The sequence below is a fragment of the Lethenteron reissneri genome, chromosome 41 (assembly GCF_015708825.2).
Source record: "Lethenteron reissneri isolate LAM-NWPU_2019-01 chromosome 41, ASM1570882v1, whole genome shotgun sequence".
Classification (NCBI taxonomy): Eukaryota; Metazoa; Chordata; class Hyperoartia; order Petromyzontiformes; family Petromyzontidae; genus Lethenteron; species Lethenteron reissneri.
Window position 1 is genome coordinate 4,781,874 of NC_083819.1, and position 19,160 is coordinate 4,801,033.

Here is a 19,160-nt window from a genome sequence, read left to right on the forward strand (position 1 = left end):
TGGATGCTTGGGCCAATTCCATTTCAATAACATTTGTGTGTGCGTGCGAGGAAACCAGAGTGCTCAGCGAAACCCCCACGTATATGAGATGAGCGTTCAACCACTCCAAAGGTTCACAACACACAGAGTGGTTCACAGCTCACAAAACCAAATTTTTTTTCTAGCTGCATACAACACTTGGAGTTCCACACACGCACGCGTGGTGGGTGTGCGTGATCCTCGCCTCCGCAAACACTGGACTGACAGTCGAGGACCACCACGCCCAGACGTACCTTCCCACCGATGATGATGGTCCTTGGGACGAAGGATTTGCTCGGTGCCTTTTTAATCCCTGGACACAGAGGGGGCGCACACACCACACGTTTCACCATGTACGTATGTTGAACTTCTTTCACACCGTACATAGCCAACCGTGCTAATCGGAGGTGCGGGGGGAGGACTAACTAAACACAAAGCAGCTCGAAAGAAATTAATTTGCAGTCAAGCATTTAAGAGTGCATATAGCGCCAGTGGCTTCGTAATTGTAACCATCAGCGGCACAGAAAGGAGAATCGCAGGTGTTGATAAGTAAGCAAAGACAAAGATCCCTCGTGTAGCTCTAAACGGACTGTTGGGGCAGGTGCTGACAGCAAACTATAAGGCTGACACGGCACACGAGGTGGGTGGAAGGCCAGCACCATGCCCGGCCACCTTTGCGTCCCTGGTGGCGATGTTTTACACACCACAACAGTTACTCATTCGAGGCCGAGTTGACCTAGAGGAGGCCCAGAATCAGTGCAAACAATTGCCACTGGTATTGGCCGTGAGCGGCGAAGCAAACTCGGGTCGCCGGGTTTTTAGCGCAGCAAGCCAACCGCTTTGTGCCACCTTTTCCGCAAAACACACAAGCGCACACGCGCACCAAACATAAGCTGGAGCTTATTGGTCACCAGATACCATCGGGCCAGATGTTCGACATCTGCTGCCAGTGCTGCACGCGAAAATTATTTCAAACGCCGCCTGTTATCGTAAGCGCTGGCCATGAAAACGATGCGTCAGTTCGCATCAATTCAAATTTATTCTCGCGCTCGTGATACAAATGGTGCGGGTGAGAATTGACTGCGTACAATTTGTGCAAATTACATGCCGATGATATGCTCTTGTTACATGTAGGCTAATGGCGCATGTAAACAAAGACACGCGGGACAGATTGTGTGTACCTAGGTGCAGCTGTTGCTTTCAGCGGACTGGAGGCAAAATTATTCCAAACAAAGAGATGGATGAGAGTAGCAGGCTGGACTGATTTTAAATGAAACCAACGAACCAATGTGTCTGAGAGTAGAAAGTTGTTAATCGGTGTACATTACCTGCTACGACTCATGGATCCGAATCATGGGCATTCATGAAAAATATTCACCAAAAACCCGAAAGTGTGTAAAGTAGCCCAAGAGAATTACACGGAGAGAAGGAAAGAGCACAAGGATTCGAGAAACAAACACCAGGTGACTTCCATAATTCTAACTGTGCGCTTGGACAGGACACGTTGCAAGAAGGGATGATGGTTTTGAGGTTGATGACCGAGTGGCAGCCAAGGAATGGAACACGCCGAAGAGCACATCCATGGATGAGATGGAGCGATAAGCTCTCAACTTGTACATAGGCACGAGATGGATTATTACATCGCAGGAGAGTGAGAGGACGGAGGCGGCTTGGGGAGGCCTTCATCCGGCAGTTGATTGACCATGGCTGCTGATGACGATGATGATGGCGAGGAGCGATGTCAAATTATTATTACATTTGTCTACCCAGGAAAGCCTCATGGAGTCTCGTGGCAATCTTGCACAAGGGCGCTGCCAAGTTTTCGCAGTTGGCGGGAGGGGGGCGACAATCGTTCTTGCGCGTGATCCCAAATTGACTAATTCGCTGGCAATCGATCAAATGTGGCTAATTTGGACACCGGCGCACAAAGCCCCGCTCTTGTGGACGACGTCACGAGGCCTACGAACGTCCGCTGCGCGCAGAAGACGGCGCACGTAGCATTTTTGTTTTCGGGTTAAAGGAAACCGCAACATTAACCGCGATCGTCCGCAACAAGCGTTCGCCGCCGGGACGCGTCTCCCCTCCGCGGAGGGCACTGTCGTCATCGGCGGCGTCGTCGGCGTCGTCGTCCCACCGTCGCGTGCGCGCGCACCCTCTCCGTCGCGCCGCGGCGTGCCGCGGACGGCCCGAAGTCTCACGGTTGTAGAGCGCGATGACGTGCAGGCAGTTGAGCAGCTGGCGCTTGTACTCGTGGATCCTCTTGACGTGGACGTCGAAGATCGAGTCCGTGTTGACCTGCACGCCGTGATTAGCCTCCAGGTACGCCGCGAACTTCACCTTGTTCTCCTGAAACGCGGTGGGTGGGGTGGGGGGGCATGACAGGGGACGGGAAAAATCGCCGAGCGAACGGGGAGTGGAATAGTTTAGGATATGGCAGTGACGCTCGTCGGGATAGCGACGACAGCAACAGCTTTAACACGAAGCACATGTTTCGGTGACCCTGCGTTCGAAGTGGTGGACAAATGCAAATATCAACCAAAGAACATGACACATTCCGTCAATGTTGCGTAGTACAAGTGCCATTTAGAAGGGCCATAGCTAGAAATGTCGCCTAATATAATTTTTTTCTCCTTTTAAATCATCTCACCTGCTTAACCTGAAGGATGTCCCGGATGAGCCGGGGGTCATTGACAAACTCCTCCAGCTTTCTCAACTGTCCCAGGTCCTTGATGAAGTCTTCGCCAATGCGCTGATAAAAAACATACAAATTACAAAACATTCCATCGCAAGTCCACCGAGCGAGCTTCCAGTCACACAACTGCCATCTCAAACCAACGTTCCACCACCAAGGAACATGAGCATATAATCGCTGTCTAATTTGCATTCTAAAGCGGTCTAAACTATTTTAATTTTACCAGGTAAGACCCACTGAGCTATGTAGCTCTTTTTTAGAAGCGACCTGGCCACATATGATAGCTCAACGAAGTGGCTTATCACGTGGAAATTTATAGTAGCCAAACACAATACTCTAAACGCGTGTTAATTCTAAATGTGGAGGGTAACACCACAGGGAGAGGCACATGCAAACTCCAAATATACAACAGTCGGGATCGAACACATGAGCTCCTGCATATCAGGCGAGGGAGTTAACATCTCGCCACCGCGGTCGATGCTTAAATGAGCAATTCTATGCAAGCGTCGCGAGCAAAACAGTTTGTTTTATTCTGTGCATTATCACTTGCCTAAAAAAAATCCTCATCCAAGTCCCAAGACTCTTTTAGGAAAATCCTGCCAAGCTACCGTAGTGGGGGGGGGGGGGGGGGGGGTGGGGGCGGGACGTTGCTGCAATCCTGATTGAGTAATTTGCAGGGATTTTTTTTGCATTGGGATGTATGGCCAAGAGCAGTAACATCGAGTGCTCTCCTAGCTATGGGAGGAAACCGAGGAACCCGGATGGAACCCACGCAGAAAATTCGGGAGAACATACAAACTCCACATACAAAAAAGGCACCCAAGTCGGGAATCCAACACAGGCCCATTTCATTGCTGTGATGCATTAGTGTCACCGCACCACGCTACCCTGCGACAAATAGAGGTGAGGAATGGGAGAGACTGGAAACAAAGTAGAAGACAGGCTGAGAGAGAGAAAGAGCGAGTGAGAGCAAGAACGGAGCCGCCGTGAAGAGGCCGGGCGTGGACCTGTGGGGACGGGAAGAGGGGGCGGAGGCCGAGACGCTCACCTCTGCGATGGCGTCGGCGAGGCTGGGGTTGCACATGACGAGCCAGCGCCGCGGAGTGATCCCGTTCGTTTTGTTCTGGAACTTGTCCGGCTCCATCTCGTAGAAATCCTTAAATCTGGACATGTTCAACACCACGGCAATACGAGTATTAACGCGTTTACTTTTTTATTTAACCAGAGAAGACTCGTCGAGTCTCTAGACCACACGCGAGCTTGCGTGTGTGTGTGCGCGCATGGTGTAGGAGGCAGGATGGGCAGTTGGAGGCAGTCGCCCTCCAGCAACGGTTAAGGGTGGAGGGGCGACGCTCGCAACAACGAGCAGAGCACTGGGCGGCTAAAGAAGCATTCAGTTGGTGCATCAGCCAGTCATCTCAGCGAGTTAACCCACAGCACCTGGGTCCATCTCATCACCTGCCACAGCGAGCCTCGGACACTTCCATGCGAAAGCCTCGTGAGTGCACCTAGCCTGGCACAAGCGCGGTGGCGATGTCTCCGGCGCTCAGCGGCGGCCGCTGCCGTCGTCGCGCGAGTGAGCGAGCGAGCGAGCGACGCTCACATGGACTGCTTGATGATGTCGGAGTGGATGCGAGCCACGCCGTTGACGGCGTGCGAGCCCACGATGCACAGGTGCGCCATGTTGACGCGCTTCTCGCCGCTCTCCTCGATGAGCGACATGCGGCCCATGCGCTCCATGTCGCCAGGGTAGAGGGCGCACACCCGCTACGGCCACGTCGGGGAGACACGGGGAGGGTGGGGACACGGGCGGACACGTCGGTATGGGGACGCGTGCGCACGGGGATACGGGACACGAGGACACGGGAACACGGAAACATGGGGGACATGGGGACACAGAGACACCAGGACGTGGGCACAAGGGGGCCATCACGATATGCAGACAAGGATGCACAGGGATACGGGACATGGTGACACGGGGAGAGGCAGGATACGAGCTTACATGGGAACACGGAGACATGAAGATACGGGGACACGATAATAGAAGGATGCAGCGTCTTCGGGATACAGACAGTGGCATACATAGTCACAGACACACGGGGGCGATGGTGACACGGGGTCATTGGGGGACAGAGGAACACGGAAGCGGAGTCGCTTTCAAGAGAGGTGTTGGCGGCTCCGAGCGCAGTACCTCCAGGTGCTTCATGTTGATCTCATAGATGATGTCGAGGTGCCGCGGCAGGAGGTTCTCCATGAGATGCACGGGCCAGCGCTCGAGCGCCTCGGGAAGCACCGTGTGGTTGGTGTACGCGCACGTGCGCACCGTGATGTCCCACGCCTGATAGGGCGCACACCGCGAGCGTGGCAATAAAACAAATGTTTTCTTGAGCTGTATAGCTGTTTTTCAGAAGCGACCTGGCCACAAATGATAGCAAAATTAAGTGGCTTATCGTGTGGACATTTAAAGCAGCCAAACACTCTAAATGAATGTTGATTAAAAATGTGGAGGGAAAAACTGGAGGACCCGGAGAAAATTCCCCGCGTCCATGGGGAGACCATGAAATATACAGCAGCAGGCGTCAGGGTCTGCATCGAACCCACGACCTCCTGCATACCCAGGCGAGGTAATTAACATTTCTCCACCGTGGCACCAACAACAACCGCCATTCACCACTAGGTGGCGGTGACTTCACCACGGTGCTTGTGCCAGGCTAAGTCCACTTTAAGGCCACGTTAAGGCCACGTGAAGTGTGTTGCGGCCAAAGGGTGCTCAGGACAGGTGCGAGGGGCTGGTAACCCCTCCACGCTCAACCTAAGGACCACTACGTGGGAAAAAAATATCTAACCTTGGCACCCCACACACACGCACATACACACACATACACGCACATACACGCACATACACGCACACACGCGCATGATTGGCATCTGGGCGTGGGCCTCGGTGGATTGCAGGTCAGAGCCCTGAGCAGGCACCGCTGAGATGCTGGGTTAGAACCTAGGGCGAGCTCTGCCCCGCGGTCAGAAAAATTAAAACCCTCGACACATCCGTCAATAGTGCTGCCTTGAAGAGAAAAGTGTATACAAGGCAGCGCTATTGACGAATGTTGAGTAATGGTTGTTATTCGTGCTCAGTGCACCGCTGATAACACCGCACCACCAAATAATTTGAGGTCACTTCAAGGGATTCTCAGCGTCCCGAGTTTAACGGTTTGCGATTGGACGGAATCGATCACATGCAGCTACATTTTTACTTGAAACTCATTAACTGCGTCCTGAATCTAGATTTTAACTGCGTCCTGAGCGTGTCGATTCGCCAATAATATAAACTACGTTCGTTTACACGTGGTCAGTTAATGGTGTCAGCTCGGTCACCCAATGACTGCACAAACAAACAAAAAAAATCACTCCAGAGGGCAGCACCTACCCACCCAGCATGCTACACAGCACCGTTCGTAGCGTGACATTCAAACTGATACTTTACATTCTCCAAAGGCGGGAGTTTAGTCAAATCAGGTTACAGAACCAATCTCGATACAAAGGTCATGGTTGACTGTGCAGTCACTGGTGACTGGGCTGACGCCATCAAATTCACTCCACTTGGCTTAAATCACAATCGGCTACCGAGATTTGAACCCAGGTTCTCGGCTGTGCCTTTAAACTACGGATGACGAATACTCTATAGGTGGTGTTTGGCCAGTGGCCGAGACGAATAACAAGAGTGGTAGCTGCAGGAGACGTGCTTGAGACGACATCTGCTTGTCAGCAGGCACTTTGCGGATTGTTACAGTGATGGGCTTGGGCAAGGCCAACATCAAGCAGTGGATCGATCATTGCTGATGATGATTATGATGGCGGGTAGCCGATACAGACTCATGACGATGGATGTTTGTTTCATGGGCGAGCGAAATAGAAATGCGAGGGGGGGGGGGGGGCCTCCTCGCCTTATCCCAGTCCAGCTTCTCCACATCCAGAAACACTCGCATCAACTCCGGGATGACCAGCGATGGGTGGGTGTCGTTCAGCTGGATGGCGACCTGCGGTACACGTGGAAACATTTTCGGCGAGAGTCGGAATACGGTCGAGTCTCGATCGTCCGGGTTGGCGGATCACGCACACACACACATTCGCGATATTCCCTTCCTACCTGCGGGCGTCGAGGTCACCATCTCCTGCCTTATGGTCAGGGTATGATGGGAAGTAGAGAAAGTTGATTCATTTCCATCTGTACAAGTGTAATGTGAGGATATATCCGGCTCACTGACGTATCACAACTCGTCATGATGATTGGCTCTGCCGGTCCTGGTTTATAGCCAATGGGGGGAAGCCTAGGGGCGTGGCCCTGACGTAATAGAAAGGTGACAGCTGTAAGGAGAGGATTGGTTCTGCTGGCTTTGGCCACAGCCAATAGAGAGACGAGTCAGGGGCTTGGTCCCGCGAGCCTACGAGGGAGCCTGGAAAATTCAATGGAGGCTAACCAGGATTGGTGGAAACGTACCAAGTGACCCGGGTATTAAATAGGGGTGGAGACAAACGACACGTGGTCAGAACGGGAATGAACGGAGGAAGGGGCCACGCATGAGCGGGGCTCCAGGTTGCCACATGGCAGTGCGTCTCTATCTATCCCTCTCACGCTGCCTGTCAGCAGCGGGAAGGAAAGCTGTAATGCAAGTTGAATAAAAGACCGGATTCCAGAAGTCGCCTCAACGACCTTTATTACACAAGAATTGAGTCGCTCCCCCACGCTCCAGATCTATAAACACCGATTCGTGGAGTTGACAAAACAACCCAGGGCTCCAACGCCAACCACGCTACATAGACTCACAGAGACCCGTAGACTTTTGCAGGCTAACATAGAACCTACAGACTAACATCTGACCCATAGAATAACATAGGACCCAGTGGCTTAACGATTGAGTGTACAGACGGTGAAACTGCACTGGGTGCTCATCGGCCAGAAGGTGTTAGGCGCCAGGCTATGAAGGGTGAGGGGGGGGGGTGATATCGGACAGGGGGGGGGGGGGCCCATGTCATTCCTTGTACCAGGCCCCTAGCCAACGATGCTACGGTCACTGTGGTACACGCAGCAAGGTTCCGACATGACGATGCAACTGCGGCTGCGTTCCGCAATTCGAGCCATCGAACAAATAACGGTCACCGCATCACGCGGCGATTTCGGACGCGCTTCTGCATCCATCTGGAACGCTCTTCCTTCCGATATTAGGAAGCCGCTGGGAGCGATGCACTGTTAAATCATCATCTAGATTGAAAACCAATTTCTTGGAAAACCGCTTCGTGCGTTTAATTTGTCATCCTTCCGCCGCAGCTCAGATTAGCGCCGTTTTCTTTGTGTACGGTGCGAAATAAGTTTAACATACAAATACACAATGCGTGCATGTTCAAATGGCGTTGAAGAGCAGAGGGCCCCTCCCTCTGCGTGCAATGCAAAAGTTGCGAGTTCAGCACGCGGTGGGGGGGTTGGTGTGGGGGTCAGGCCACGCAGTGGCGCTTGCCTTGTCTGGGAAGGCGTCGAACGTCGTCCTGGTTCCGGATTTGCACGCCTTGTAGCGGCGGATGATGTCCTGCAGCGTCGCCGCCACCACAAAGTACTCCTGCTTCAGCCGCAGCTCCTTGCCCTCGAAGAACTGCGGTCGGGGGAAAAACAATGGGGAGCAAGGTTCTGAAATATCCCCCCCCCCCCCCCCCCAGCCAGCATCTCTGTCCACCCGGCAGCAGAGGTACAACGGGTTGGGGGCACGGTTTGTCGATTGAGCGGCAGGTCCACGTGCGGTTAGGGTAAATTGTGGGACACAACCAACCTCCTCTTTAGAGACGTTTGGCCAGCGTGAAAGAGTCGTAGGTCAGTCGCCTTCATTTGAGCGGGAAATCACTTTGACTTGTAAATTGACCTCTATTATTATTGTAATTTTGAGATGTTGCAATACAATCCAATTTACGTGTTTACAGCGGCATCTCGATGCAACCGTATCTCCAGATGCTTCAGTGGGGGGGCATGACGATATGTGCTCTACGTCACGTAAACACAAATTGGGGGGGGGGGGGGGGGTCTTAAGTGTTGACTCCAACAAGAGCAGCAGCAGCAGCGTCTCAACTACACAGACATCAGGAGCAGAAGCCGAGAAACGAAACTAAACTGATAAAACTATTTTTTTTATTTGAACAGTTAAGGCCCGCTCTAAGCTGTGTTCTTTTTTTTGTCAGAAGCGACCTGGCCACAAATGACAGCTCAACAAGGTGGATTATCACATGGAAATTTATAACAGCCAAATACTCGAAACGCACATTTCTAAATGTGGAGGGAACAACCGGAAGACCCGGGAGAAAAATTCCACGCGACCATGAGAAAAGACACAGGCAAATTCCAAATATACTGCAGCAGGCGCCAGGGTCGGGATCGAACCCACGACCGCCTGCATACCAGGCGAGGGCGATAACACCTCGCCACTTGCGGCGCCCCTGGAGAAGGAGCGGCCTCCCACGAAGGTTGACACCGTGGGCCTCTGCGAGGAGGCCTCCATACGTACGTTGTCGTTGGGGTAAAGCACGCGGGAGATGTTCTCAGCGAGATTACGGTCGAGCACGGCCTGGATGTAGTCCCCGACGTTGACTGCGGTGGCGGCGAGAGAAACGAAAGGGCAGCAGGCAGCTCGGTCGGTCAGTTTGCGTTTATATTCTTAGGTTTTTTCGGTAAAGTCACGTAGGTAATTTTTTTAAATTTAAATTAATAAAAGTAAAATAAAAATAAAATAAAAATCACCACGTTTTGGAGGCAACACAAGCTTCCGTCTTCAGGTGGAACCATCACAGCACGATTGCTGTATCAAGTATCTCTTGTTTTGCCTCCGAAACGTCGTGATTTTTTTTTACTTTTATTAATTTAAATTTAAAAAATTTACCTATGTGACTTTACCAAAAAACCTAAGAATATGAATCCTTGCAGTCACGAAAGCTTCAAATCTAGAAGTTTGTGTTTAGTTTGGTTGTCCTTCCCTCCCCGCACCTCCGATTTATGCACGGTTGGCTACGTACGGTGCGAAAGAAGTTCAACATACATTAATTTCGGGGAAAGGCCCAATGGGCATGCCGGACAACGCAGCAGGCATGATTTGAAGTGACGAGCGGGCGCGCACTCGCCGAGCTGGGCAGCACGTTCGTGTAAAATCACAAAACAAATTGAAAATAGCTTTGCACCTGCTCCACGGCAGTCACGGCAGTTACACCGCAGTAAAAAAAAATTGCGCTAAACTGCCCTTGAAAATAAGTTGAAAAAAATGTTTCATTATAAAATCTTCATGAAATGCTTGTCAGGTAAACACAAGACACACACAGCTGAGATGTGCATTTACAAGAGGTGTTTCATTTATGGGCCATGTGTTCTTTTGAATCCGTGGCGTGAATATGCAAATGAGAACAGACGTCTCAAAGAATCTTATTTTTGTAGTGGCATTCATCTTGCAGCAGATTGTTTCTGGCTAAAGTCGACGGTGATGAATTTAATGTTGTAACATACTTTCGTTGGCAAAGCAAATTATAATTATCAAATCATAATCATCATCATCGTCATCTTCCAGCAGTCAGAAAAATGAATACCACCTGGTGAAAAGTCAATAGTTACTCTATGGAGAGACTTAGTCCCAGCCATAAACACGTGTAATTTCCACCACTTCCTCTGGAACAGAAACAGGGATGAGCACCAACGCAGCGTTCACTTGAGCACGGGAAAACTCTGACTTTTAAATAAATCTTGCGTGTGACATTTGCCGTTAAATATTGAAATCCGGCCACAACCTAGGAGGGCCCTTTGGTGAAAGTGCCGCGTCTCATTTGTATTCCGAATTTGTATTCCAAATGAGCCAAAAATCACCGCTGAAAAGGCCAGATTATTCAAGGAGTTGTCAGGTCTAAGGGCCGGACAGACGGAATATTTGCCCATCATCAGGCTGGTGATCATTCAACTTAAGATGTCCTGCAGTCAGTGCCCTTGGCAGGAAGGACATTTAGGCGTAACTTGCTGATCCCGTTGCCCGACTAAGCAGCCTGTTCCAAGTGACCAATGCGATTACGGCTAATTCAATTTGCCACCGAATAGAAAGCATCCAATCAAAATATCTCCGCTGCAAGAAGACATCGGGAAAGGCTACGCCGTCACGGCATGGCTATCTAAGTACAAGTATCAACCCTAATCCTATTGTCAATCCACTGCTGAATGAGAGCCTCCCCACACCGTGTGGGTCGTGGTGATTACTTCAGCACGCTTCGCCACTCTGGCGAGTGCTGGTTGGTAAAGGTGGTACCTAGCACCCATAATCCTGAGCTCACGCTCCGACGCCAAACGGGCAGGGAGCATTAGATGCAGCACCAAAAATATATCGCACAACGATGGACTTTGTTGAGCCAACTCTGCTGCCCACAACGTAACGGTTACGGATAGATAGCAGAAGCCTGAAAACCACGCGGCTAAACGTCGATGTAAACAAGTGCAATAGCTCCAATAAGGGGCAGGGGAGTGGAGCAAGAGGTCATGCGGAACGACCCTTGTTGACCTCCGACCCGCGCCAAACCCTGCAACATACCGGACAGCAGCCAATCACTGCCTCTGATGCTGACCGGGCCCCATCACTTTTTACCCCCCGGCCCCCCGATCCAACCGCACCAATGACCCTTTGTACCCCCCCACCCCCCGCCCCCCGACGACCTCCGACCTTTAGCGTTGCCTCGCTTCTATTTCCCGGCAAAATTACAGCCAGTGACAAGTTTATCCCTTGGCCTTGTCAATCGTCCTTGCGGAACAAAACTGCGAGCCTAGGGAGATAAAAAAAAATGAAAGGTTAATCGGCTCTTGCGCTGCTTTGTCCGGCTCGCCGTCAGAAATAGCACCCCGTGCTGCATTTTTAATACCCCTGCTATTGGTATCGCACGTTTATTTTTTTTTATTTGTGAACTTTGCTTGGCTGCAGCACTGCTTAAGTAATTGCTGCACACGATGCGATGAATAAATGAAAATATTTAGCCGTTCCATTCCCTAATGCTTGCCGGGGACGAGCGAGTGGACCCATATGCCGGATTGGAGGATGTCCTTCCAGGGCCAAACTGTCGCAGGGCATTCATCTACGTGTGCCTCGTTTTGAAGTTACCGCACAAAAAATAATCGCATTTAATTAATTAGATAATAATTGATTTATATATATTTTACTGTGTATTACCCAATCAACCAAAATGTGCCCGATCTCATCAGATCTCGCAAGCCAAGCTGGTTTGACCCACACGACTCCAGCGACGGATTGACAAAAAGGGGACAGCGTACGCATGCACGAAGCATTCCCGTGCAGCTTTGGATGGCAACGCAAAATCCACGCCGAGTATCGTTTTCGCTTACAGATATTGCGTCGTAGACGTTTTTATTTGCTTCTATTTTGGGCTCAATGGAACAAACTGTTGCGGGGCGCTTTTAGCAATCTGGAGTCATTTAAGGCCGTATTACATTTCCTGCTGGTAATGGGATCGCAGCAGATTCGACGCAAGTCAATGGGGAAATGTGTGCACGACGTGGAGTGGCAATGCGTGGGGAGGAAGAGGAGGCGGGGGGGGGAGCGGGCTTGGAGATCCTTGCCATTAACAACGTTGTGCAAACATTGCATCACGGCAAAGCAAAGCGGGGTTGCTTGTGCAGGAGAAATGTGATGATGGGCCGTGGAAGGTGAACGAGCATGGGGCAGGGGGGCAAGGGGAGAGGGGAATTTGTTGAGTAGGAGAAAATGTGCAGGGGATGACAAGGGGAGTGATGTGACCGGGAAAATGAATTCAGAAGAAAGGGAGAGAAGCAGGTGGGCAGACATCCAAGCAGACAAGCAGGGCAGGGCAAGGCAGGCATGATGAATGGGCAGACGGACAAATTGACATATGGATGGACAGAGACACAGACAGGCAGGCCGATATGCAGATAGAGTGTCAAATGGAGAGACAGAGAGACTGAGAACGCAACAAACAGACAAGCAAGCAGACAGACAGAAACGGGAAGGCAGACAGAGGGATTTGCAAGCAAATGAACAGGAAGGCAGGCAGACTGATGAATGAATGGACAGAGAGACAGGCAGATTGGCAGCCAGAAGCAAAGATAATGACGAATATAGAGGCAGACGAGCATGGATGGATGGCAGGCAGATGGGCAAGGAAGCCGGGCAGAGCTGTCAGGCCCAGTTGGAGGGGGGGCAGACAGAGAGAAGCACAAAAAGAGGCATAAATGTGAAAAAAAAAGTTGAGGCGCTACGAGACAAAGGAACTGGCGGTGATTACGAAAGAGACAATGGTGGGAGAGAGAGAGAACAAAAGACGGGAATTAAGAGGGACAGACCCACGGAGAGAGGGAAGGGAGAATAAATAAGAGTATCGTAAGATAAAGAAGTATTTCGATTTAAAGCTTTCGTGACTGCAGGGATTCATCTTCTTGGTTCATTCGGTAAGGTCACGTAGAAGGGAAATAATAAAATAATAAAAATAAAACATAATAAAATACAATTCTCACGACGTTTTGGCCACAACGCAAGCAGCCGAAACGTCGTGAGAATTGTATTTTATTAGGTTATATTTTTATTATTTTATTATTTCCCTTCTACGTGACCTTACCGAAAGAACCAAGAAGATAAAGAAGTATGTCACCGGAAAAGCTGATTCAAAAACGGATTCCTGCGCTCACGACGCGTGTATCTCATCTGTATGCCAGCTACAGCGGTGGCAAGGGTGGTTTTGTGAACTGCGCAATGAACCTGGCCAGCCTGGGTTCGAATCCCAACCATGGCCAACATCAGAGACCGATGCCTAAACTGGTCCCGGGCTCTCCATTAAGCCGCCCGCACTGACGATAATGGGGAAGTATGGTAAAACAATTCCCATTATCTACCTGGCGTAGGTAGGTGGCCATCAAAGCAGAAGGCCGACAAAAATGTGTTTAATGTTGGATGTGCCTGTAGCTTCGTTTGTGAATTTGTTCTGTGACCGAACTGGATGTTTATCTGCCCGAGGCGATTTGAGCCGCAGGGAATTACATTTTTAGCTTTCATTTACCGTTGATTCATGTTTGGGCAATACGTTCGACTCCTTGTGCAGTGTTTTTGTTTTCGTCCCGTTTGCCGTTTGCCGTTTACGTCATTGCTGCATGTTATTTGTTTGTTTTTGCTGGTGTTATTTTGTAAACCAGAGCCCTCTTGGTCTCTTAAGTTCTCACCTTGTGAAGCAAAATATAAATGTAACACGGAATGACTCTATAAAAATAAATATGCCCTCTGTTTCTGTCCAGCGTCTTGAGATCTGGTTGCATTTAGACACTACAGAGATCCAAATAGTTCATTATTATTTTATACGCTACATGTAATCCCTTTACATAATCCCTGCCACTGCTAGAGTGTATCTATTCGCCGCATTGGCAATAAAACAACACTTCAGACATTTTGGTGAATCCATCAGGCCATGTGATTGTGGCAGTTATCTGACCATACTTCACCACGCTGGTCAATGCGGGTTGGTGAAGGTGGGGGAGCATGGACATTGGATCAAAGCCACAGCACAACAATGGATTGATTTTTCTGCATTGCCCTCCGAGTCAAATCGTGACCGTGAAAGAGATCGCAAGGGGGCGGAGGGAGGGAGGGGTAATCAATTGATGCCTAGAAAGCACAGGTGGTGTGACAATGCGGCACGGAAAGAAACGATAACAGGAAGACGGTGTGTCCGAGCGAGCGAGCGGGCGAGCGAGCGGGTGGGTGGAGGAGGTGACAGCGTGGCGCTCACAGTCCTGCAGGTTGAAGTCGTTGGGAGCTCGCGACGACCACAGGCGCATGGTGTTCACCGTGTTGTTGCCGTAGCCCGGTACCGGTGTGTCATAGGGCATGGCAAGGACGACCTGCGGGGGGCGGGCGGGTAAGGTGGGAGGTTGGAAATCAATGAGACTGGCGGACGACCGTATGGATGGATGGGTGGATCGACAAACGGATTGGCGGACGGAAGGACGGGCAAACATGAAAAGGGAAAGAATAAAGAGGATTCATATACGCATTCGTGCGCACACACGTCCACGCACACACACGTCCACGCACACGCACACACACACACGCGCGGCGTTCCCACTAAACTACGAGATCTCTTCACTGTCGACGATGACCGTTTCCGTTGATGTATCTAATCGAAATCTGCATTACGATTGCAAAATTGAACAGACTTGTGCAGTTGCTCTTCATACACAAAGCAAAAGGACGAGTTCACGCACGTGAACAACGATTGATCGATTCACATCAGATAGAGGACCAAAGTTTACGAGAGAAGACGGAATGCATCGCGGCGGACTGGACAACAACAACATTTACCGCCATTGTCATTGGGCTTCTCACACACTTTGTTTGTCGGGTCTCAATTCATCAGAAAAATACTTCATTGGAAACAGGCCCTGCACGGGTTCCAGGAAAATACATTTTTAAAACCATTATTTACCTTCTTTTTCTCCTGGGCCCATGACCGACTGCCTCTGCTCTCTCTCTCTGTGTAAAAAATACGTCTCGACACTGTATAACTCCAAATAGCATTACATCGTATCATTAAACTATTTTTTATTTTACCAGGTAAGGCCCACAAATGATAGCTCAACGGAGTGGTGTATCATGTGGACATTTCTAGCAGCCAAATAGTCTCAAGGCAGGTTTCTAAATGTGGAGGGAAAAACCGGAGGACCCGGAGAAAAATCCACACGACCACGAGGAAGACAAGCAGACCTCAAATATTCAGGCATCGGGGTCAAGATCGAACCCACAACCTCCTGTATACTAGGCGAGGTAGTTAACATCTTGCCATCTGGCACCCAGGAGGGTCCTGCCAAGTTTACGCAGCAGAATTGTGCGATTATGGATTTGTGTACTCTAATCCCAATTGAGTAAAATGGAGGTGCCATTATTATTTTTTTGGAAAACTCGGACCATGAAGCCGGCAACGCAATGGCCTATACTTGCAAATGACGTTCATTGCATATTTAGCATCCACTGTGAAGCAGACGGCACTTGAAATTATTATGGTTATTTAACTTCAGTTCAACGCGTAGGCTTTCGCGACCAATATTATTCATAATAAAGGTTTTTGGGTTAGATTGCATAAGTATAAATGCCCAATTACATCCAGCATCATCGAGCAATGAACTCCGCGACACGTGGCAGCGGCTTTCGAGAGGCCTCATCCAGCAGTGGATTGACCATGGCGGATGATAATGACGAAGAATGTACGGCCCTTTAAATCAATCCACCATGGGATGAGGGCCTCCTCCATACCATGTGGGTCGTGGGGATTATTTGACCACACCTCATCACGCTGGTCAGTGGGGGGATAGCGAAGGCTAGGATCATGGTACAGAAGAACAGGGCTGACAACACGGCACTGCAGCAACCTAAAACACCAGTGTTTTTTTGTTTGTCTAATGCACGGTGGTCACCCGTTCAAGGACTAACTCGGCTTAACCACGCTTCAGCTTCCACGATCTGTTGAGAATGGGCTCATTTCGTTTGATTTGGTCATCCGTGATGCACAACGTATTCGCATTTACAGTTACCACATTTAAATAAAGCGCAGGCAGGTCCACTATCCAGGTGGTCTCCTTCTCCCTAGGATTGTCTCTCGCATTACAAACACCAAACAAACCTACATCTACTCTATTTCCTCCCCCATCATGCAAACGTCCCATGGCATTGAGCAGCCTCTTGCGCGTGCAGCACACTCTATCAATCCAAAATTGTAAATGTGCTTTCCATTTTGGTGGGAGAAAATTGCTAATTACACCGAGCATTTGATGACTGCCGTGGCTTCCGGACACAATTCTACAATAATAATAAATGTCCTTTACTCCTCTGGGAAAGCCTCACTCAACCGAGTAGTAGAGAGAAATAGCTGTGCTTATTCAAATCAAAGTCAGTTGTCGACCATTTTTCAATACCGATTGTGTTGCTTTTTTGTCGGAGCCACCACTGGCATTGTGTGAAGTGATTAATGCTTTGTTTTTACATGAGAACATTGGTTATAACTGTCTTTGATTGGATAGAATCCATCATGCGCAGCTTACATTAGAGGTTCAAAACCGTTTCACTGCGTCAGAAATGCACTCATTTTGTACAAAATTCGCAATGTAATTCACAATTTTCTTCACACAGCACAGTTACAATTTGGATTTACAGAGCATCTGCATTCAACCCCATCTCAAGATGCTGCACTAAAAAACACAGCGAGCCAAGTGCATCGCAGGGACCGAGTAAGGGTCCCATTGCACCTATATCCTCGACAAGGCCGGGCGGTAGCGTATTCGACGCCTGCTGCGGAGGTTCGCGGTTTGAACCCTGCAGACTGCCCCTGGTTGCTTCTCCGATGTGGTATTAACCATAAAATACGACGTGCAAACGGCTTCACTGGGGATGTTAAAGAGCACGCCGTTGTGTACCGGTGTCACGGTCGAAATGAGCTGAATTTGGAGAATTACTCACAAAATGACTTCATTGGGAAAGGCATGGCAATTTCCGCTCCCGACTGGCAGATGAATGCACAGGCCGGTGCCGAATCATCTTGTGCTGCACAGGGACAGCTGTCACTGGGGGGGGGGGGTCCCCTTCAAGGGGCTTTGAGTTGCTGAGACATGCATGTGCCATATATAAATGCAAATAAAATTATTTGGCAGGACATACTGTATCTGTCAGCCTGATAGATGTTCCAAAATATGTTGATGCAAAAAAGAAAGGCACTTATTATAAGAAAAACAATCAATCGAAACCGACACGAAAAAATGTTTTCACGGGACGTTTGGTTAATCCCATTAATGAGTGCAATTGGCCAAACATTATGGCTTTTGTGAGAATGGTCACGGCAGCTTTGGCCCCGTGATTGAATCAAGCGATAAAAGAGCCCTTGCCCGGGACTTCTCATTACACATCCTTTGACATGAACGCTGCTGGTCACGTGCAAAATTCATGTTGGGTTTATCACGTCGAAATGAACACCCAAGGGTAAGCTTCCGTCACCATGAATGGAATCACTTCATATGGTGTGCCCAAAAAGGTACAAGGTGCAGCAGCCCCATGAAAGTCATTGCTCACGCCACTTTTGGCAAAAGGGGCTACCCACGTAGAGCAAGCGCGAGAGAGTATCCTAGGGTCTACTCCTCTACACTGACCAGTTGTGTCTTGGCAAGAGGTGGGAGGACCCACACTTTACCTCACCATGCGCGTGACCGACTGATTGTCTCCGCTGCGGTGTTCAACCGATTTATACTGTTGGGTGGACGGAGGCGGCGGTGGTGGTGGTGGTGGAGTGGCGGGGGCGAATTTAAGAAACTTGCCCCAATGTTTCAAAACTGCCTTGCCAGCGATTGTGTAGCTTCCACAACCCACAAGTCGCACGCAAGCCATCACTGCCACATTACGGATTCCTGTACAATCGGTGTGCAACGATTCACATCTGTCACCAAGGATTCGGTGACAAGGCATGGCTCAAGGGTCACGATTTGATTAAGGAAGTCATTCATTTTCATTATAATATTTTACTTACTTTTGCCGTCTCATTTCTGTTATTTCTCACGTGCTCTGTCTGGTTGGAACAGCTTGGTTTCACTATATTAGCCTATATGCCTAATTGTAACATTGACGTATCAATCAAGCTGATATAATTGATTCTAGCATGTATGGCGAGCGAAACGATCAATCTAAATCAAGGAATCAATGCACCATTGCATGTCTACATACATCAGTTGTATATTATTCTTAATAGTTACAGTTCATGGGTACAACAGAGCATTGACTGTTTTATCAATAATTCAGTAACTTAGGTCATCCGATTTCTATTTGAGTAAAACTAGATTTTCATTGGACAAACCTTATTGTATCTACACCAGCTATTGCTCTATATTTTCATGGTTTTGGCCAAGGAATTATAAAACACTAACAATTTTGCAGCCCTTTTTCAATCGACTGCCAGAATAAAAGCCTCACCACACTGTCAGCCATGGTGGTCACTTGGCCATACCTCACCACACTGGTCCAACGCAGACTGGCAAAGTGTGCAGCCTGGGGACTGGTTGAGATAGCACTCACTGCTGATGTTCGCGACGGCCCGGGAATCGAAGTCAAGGTCAATGGGGTCACCTCCCAGTGCACAAACCTGTGCCACTGCACTTCCCCCCCCCCCCCCCCCCCCCCCCCCCCCGAGTCAGATGCCATTATTCCTAAATTGCCACAAAACGTTCCAATTGAAGCGGGCGGCAAAAATCTAAACGGGTCACGAAAAAAAAAGGAGATTAAGGCAACTCGTGGCAGAGACAGAGGCACTAAATTGCACACCCCGTCTCCCCCTCCCCCTCGTGAATCACGCGCGCACATGGCACCCACGCAGCAAGTCACAACCGCGGCCGGCGCACGTC

General features: G+C 49.7%; 1 protein-coding gene across 2 annotated transcripts in view; it reads right to left on the reverse strand.

Moving 5' to 3' along the window:
* PYGL (glycogen phosphorylase L) overlaps nucleotides 1-19,160 on the reverse strand; it is a 50,136-nt gene that overhangs the window by 7,054 nt on the left and 23,922 nt on the right. For both annotated transcript variants that reach the window (XM_061568270.1, XM_061568271.1), the window contains exons 7-16: nucleotides 14,516-14,627; nucleotides 9,256-9,338; nucleotides 8,224-8,355; nucleotides 6,655-6,747; nucleotides 4,902-5,048; nucleotides 4,314-4,477; nucleotides 3,759-3,873; nucleotides 2,666-2,767; nucleotides 2,217-2,364; nucleotides 273-331 (exon numbers count right to left, since the gene is read on the reverse strand). In XM_061568270.1, coding sequence (XP_061424254.1) covers nucleotides 273-331; nucleotides 2,217-2,364; nucleotides 2,666-2,767; nucleotides 3,759-3,873; nucleotides 4,314-4,477; nucleotides 4,902-5,048; nucleotides 6,655-6,747; nucleotides 8,224-8,355; nucleotides 9,256-9,338; nucleotides 14,516-14,627 — 1,155 coding nt within the window. The remainder of the gene's footprint in view (nucleotides 1-272; nucleotides 332-2,216; nucleotides 2,365-2,665; nucleotides 2,768-3,758; nucleotides 3,874-4,313; nucleotides 4,478-4,901; nucleotides 5,049-6,654; nucleotides 6,748-8,223; nucleotides 8,356-9,255; nucleotides 9,339-14,515; nucleotides 14,628-19,160) is intronic.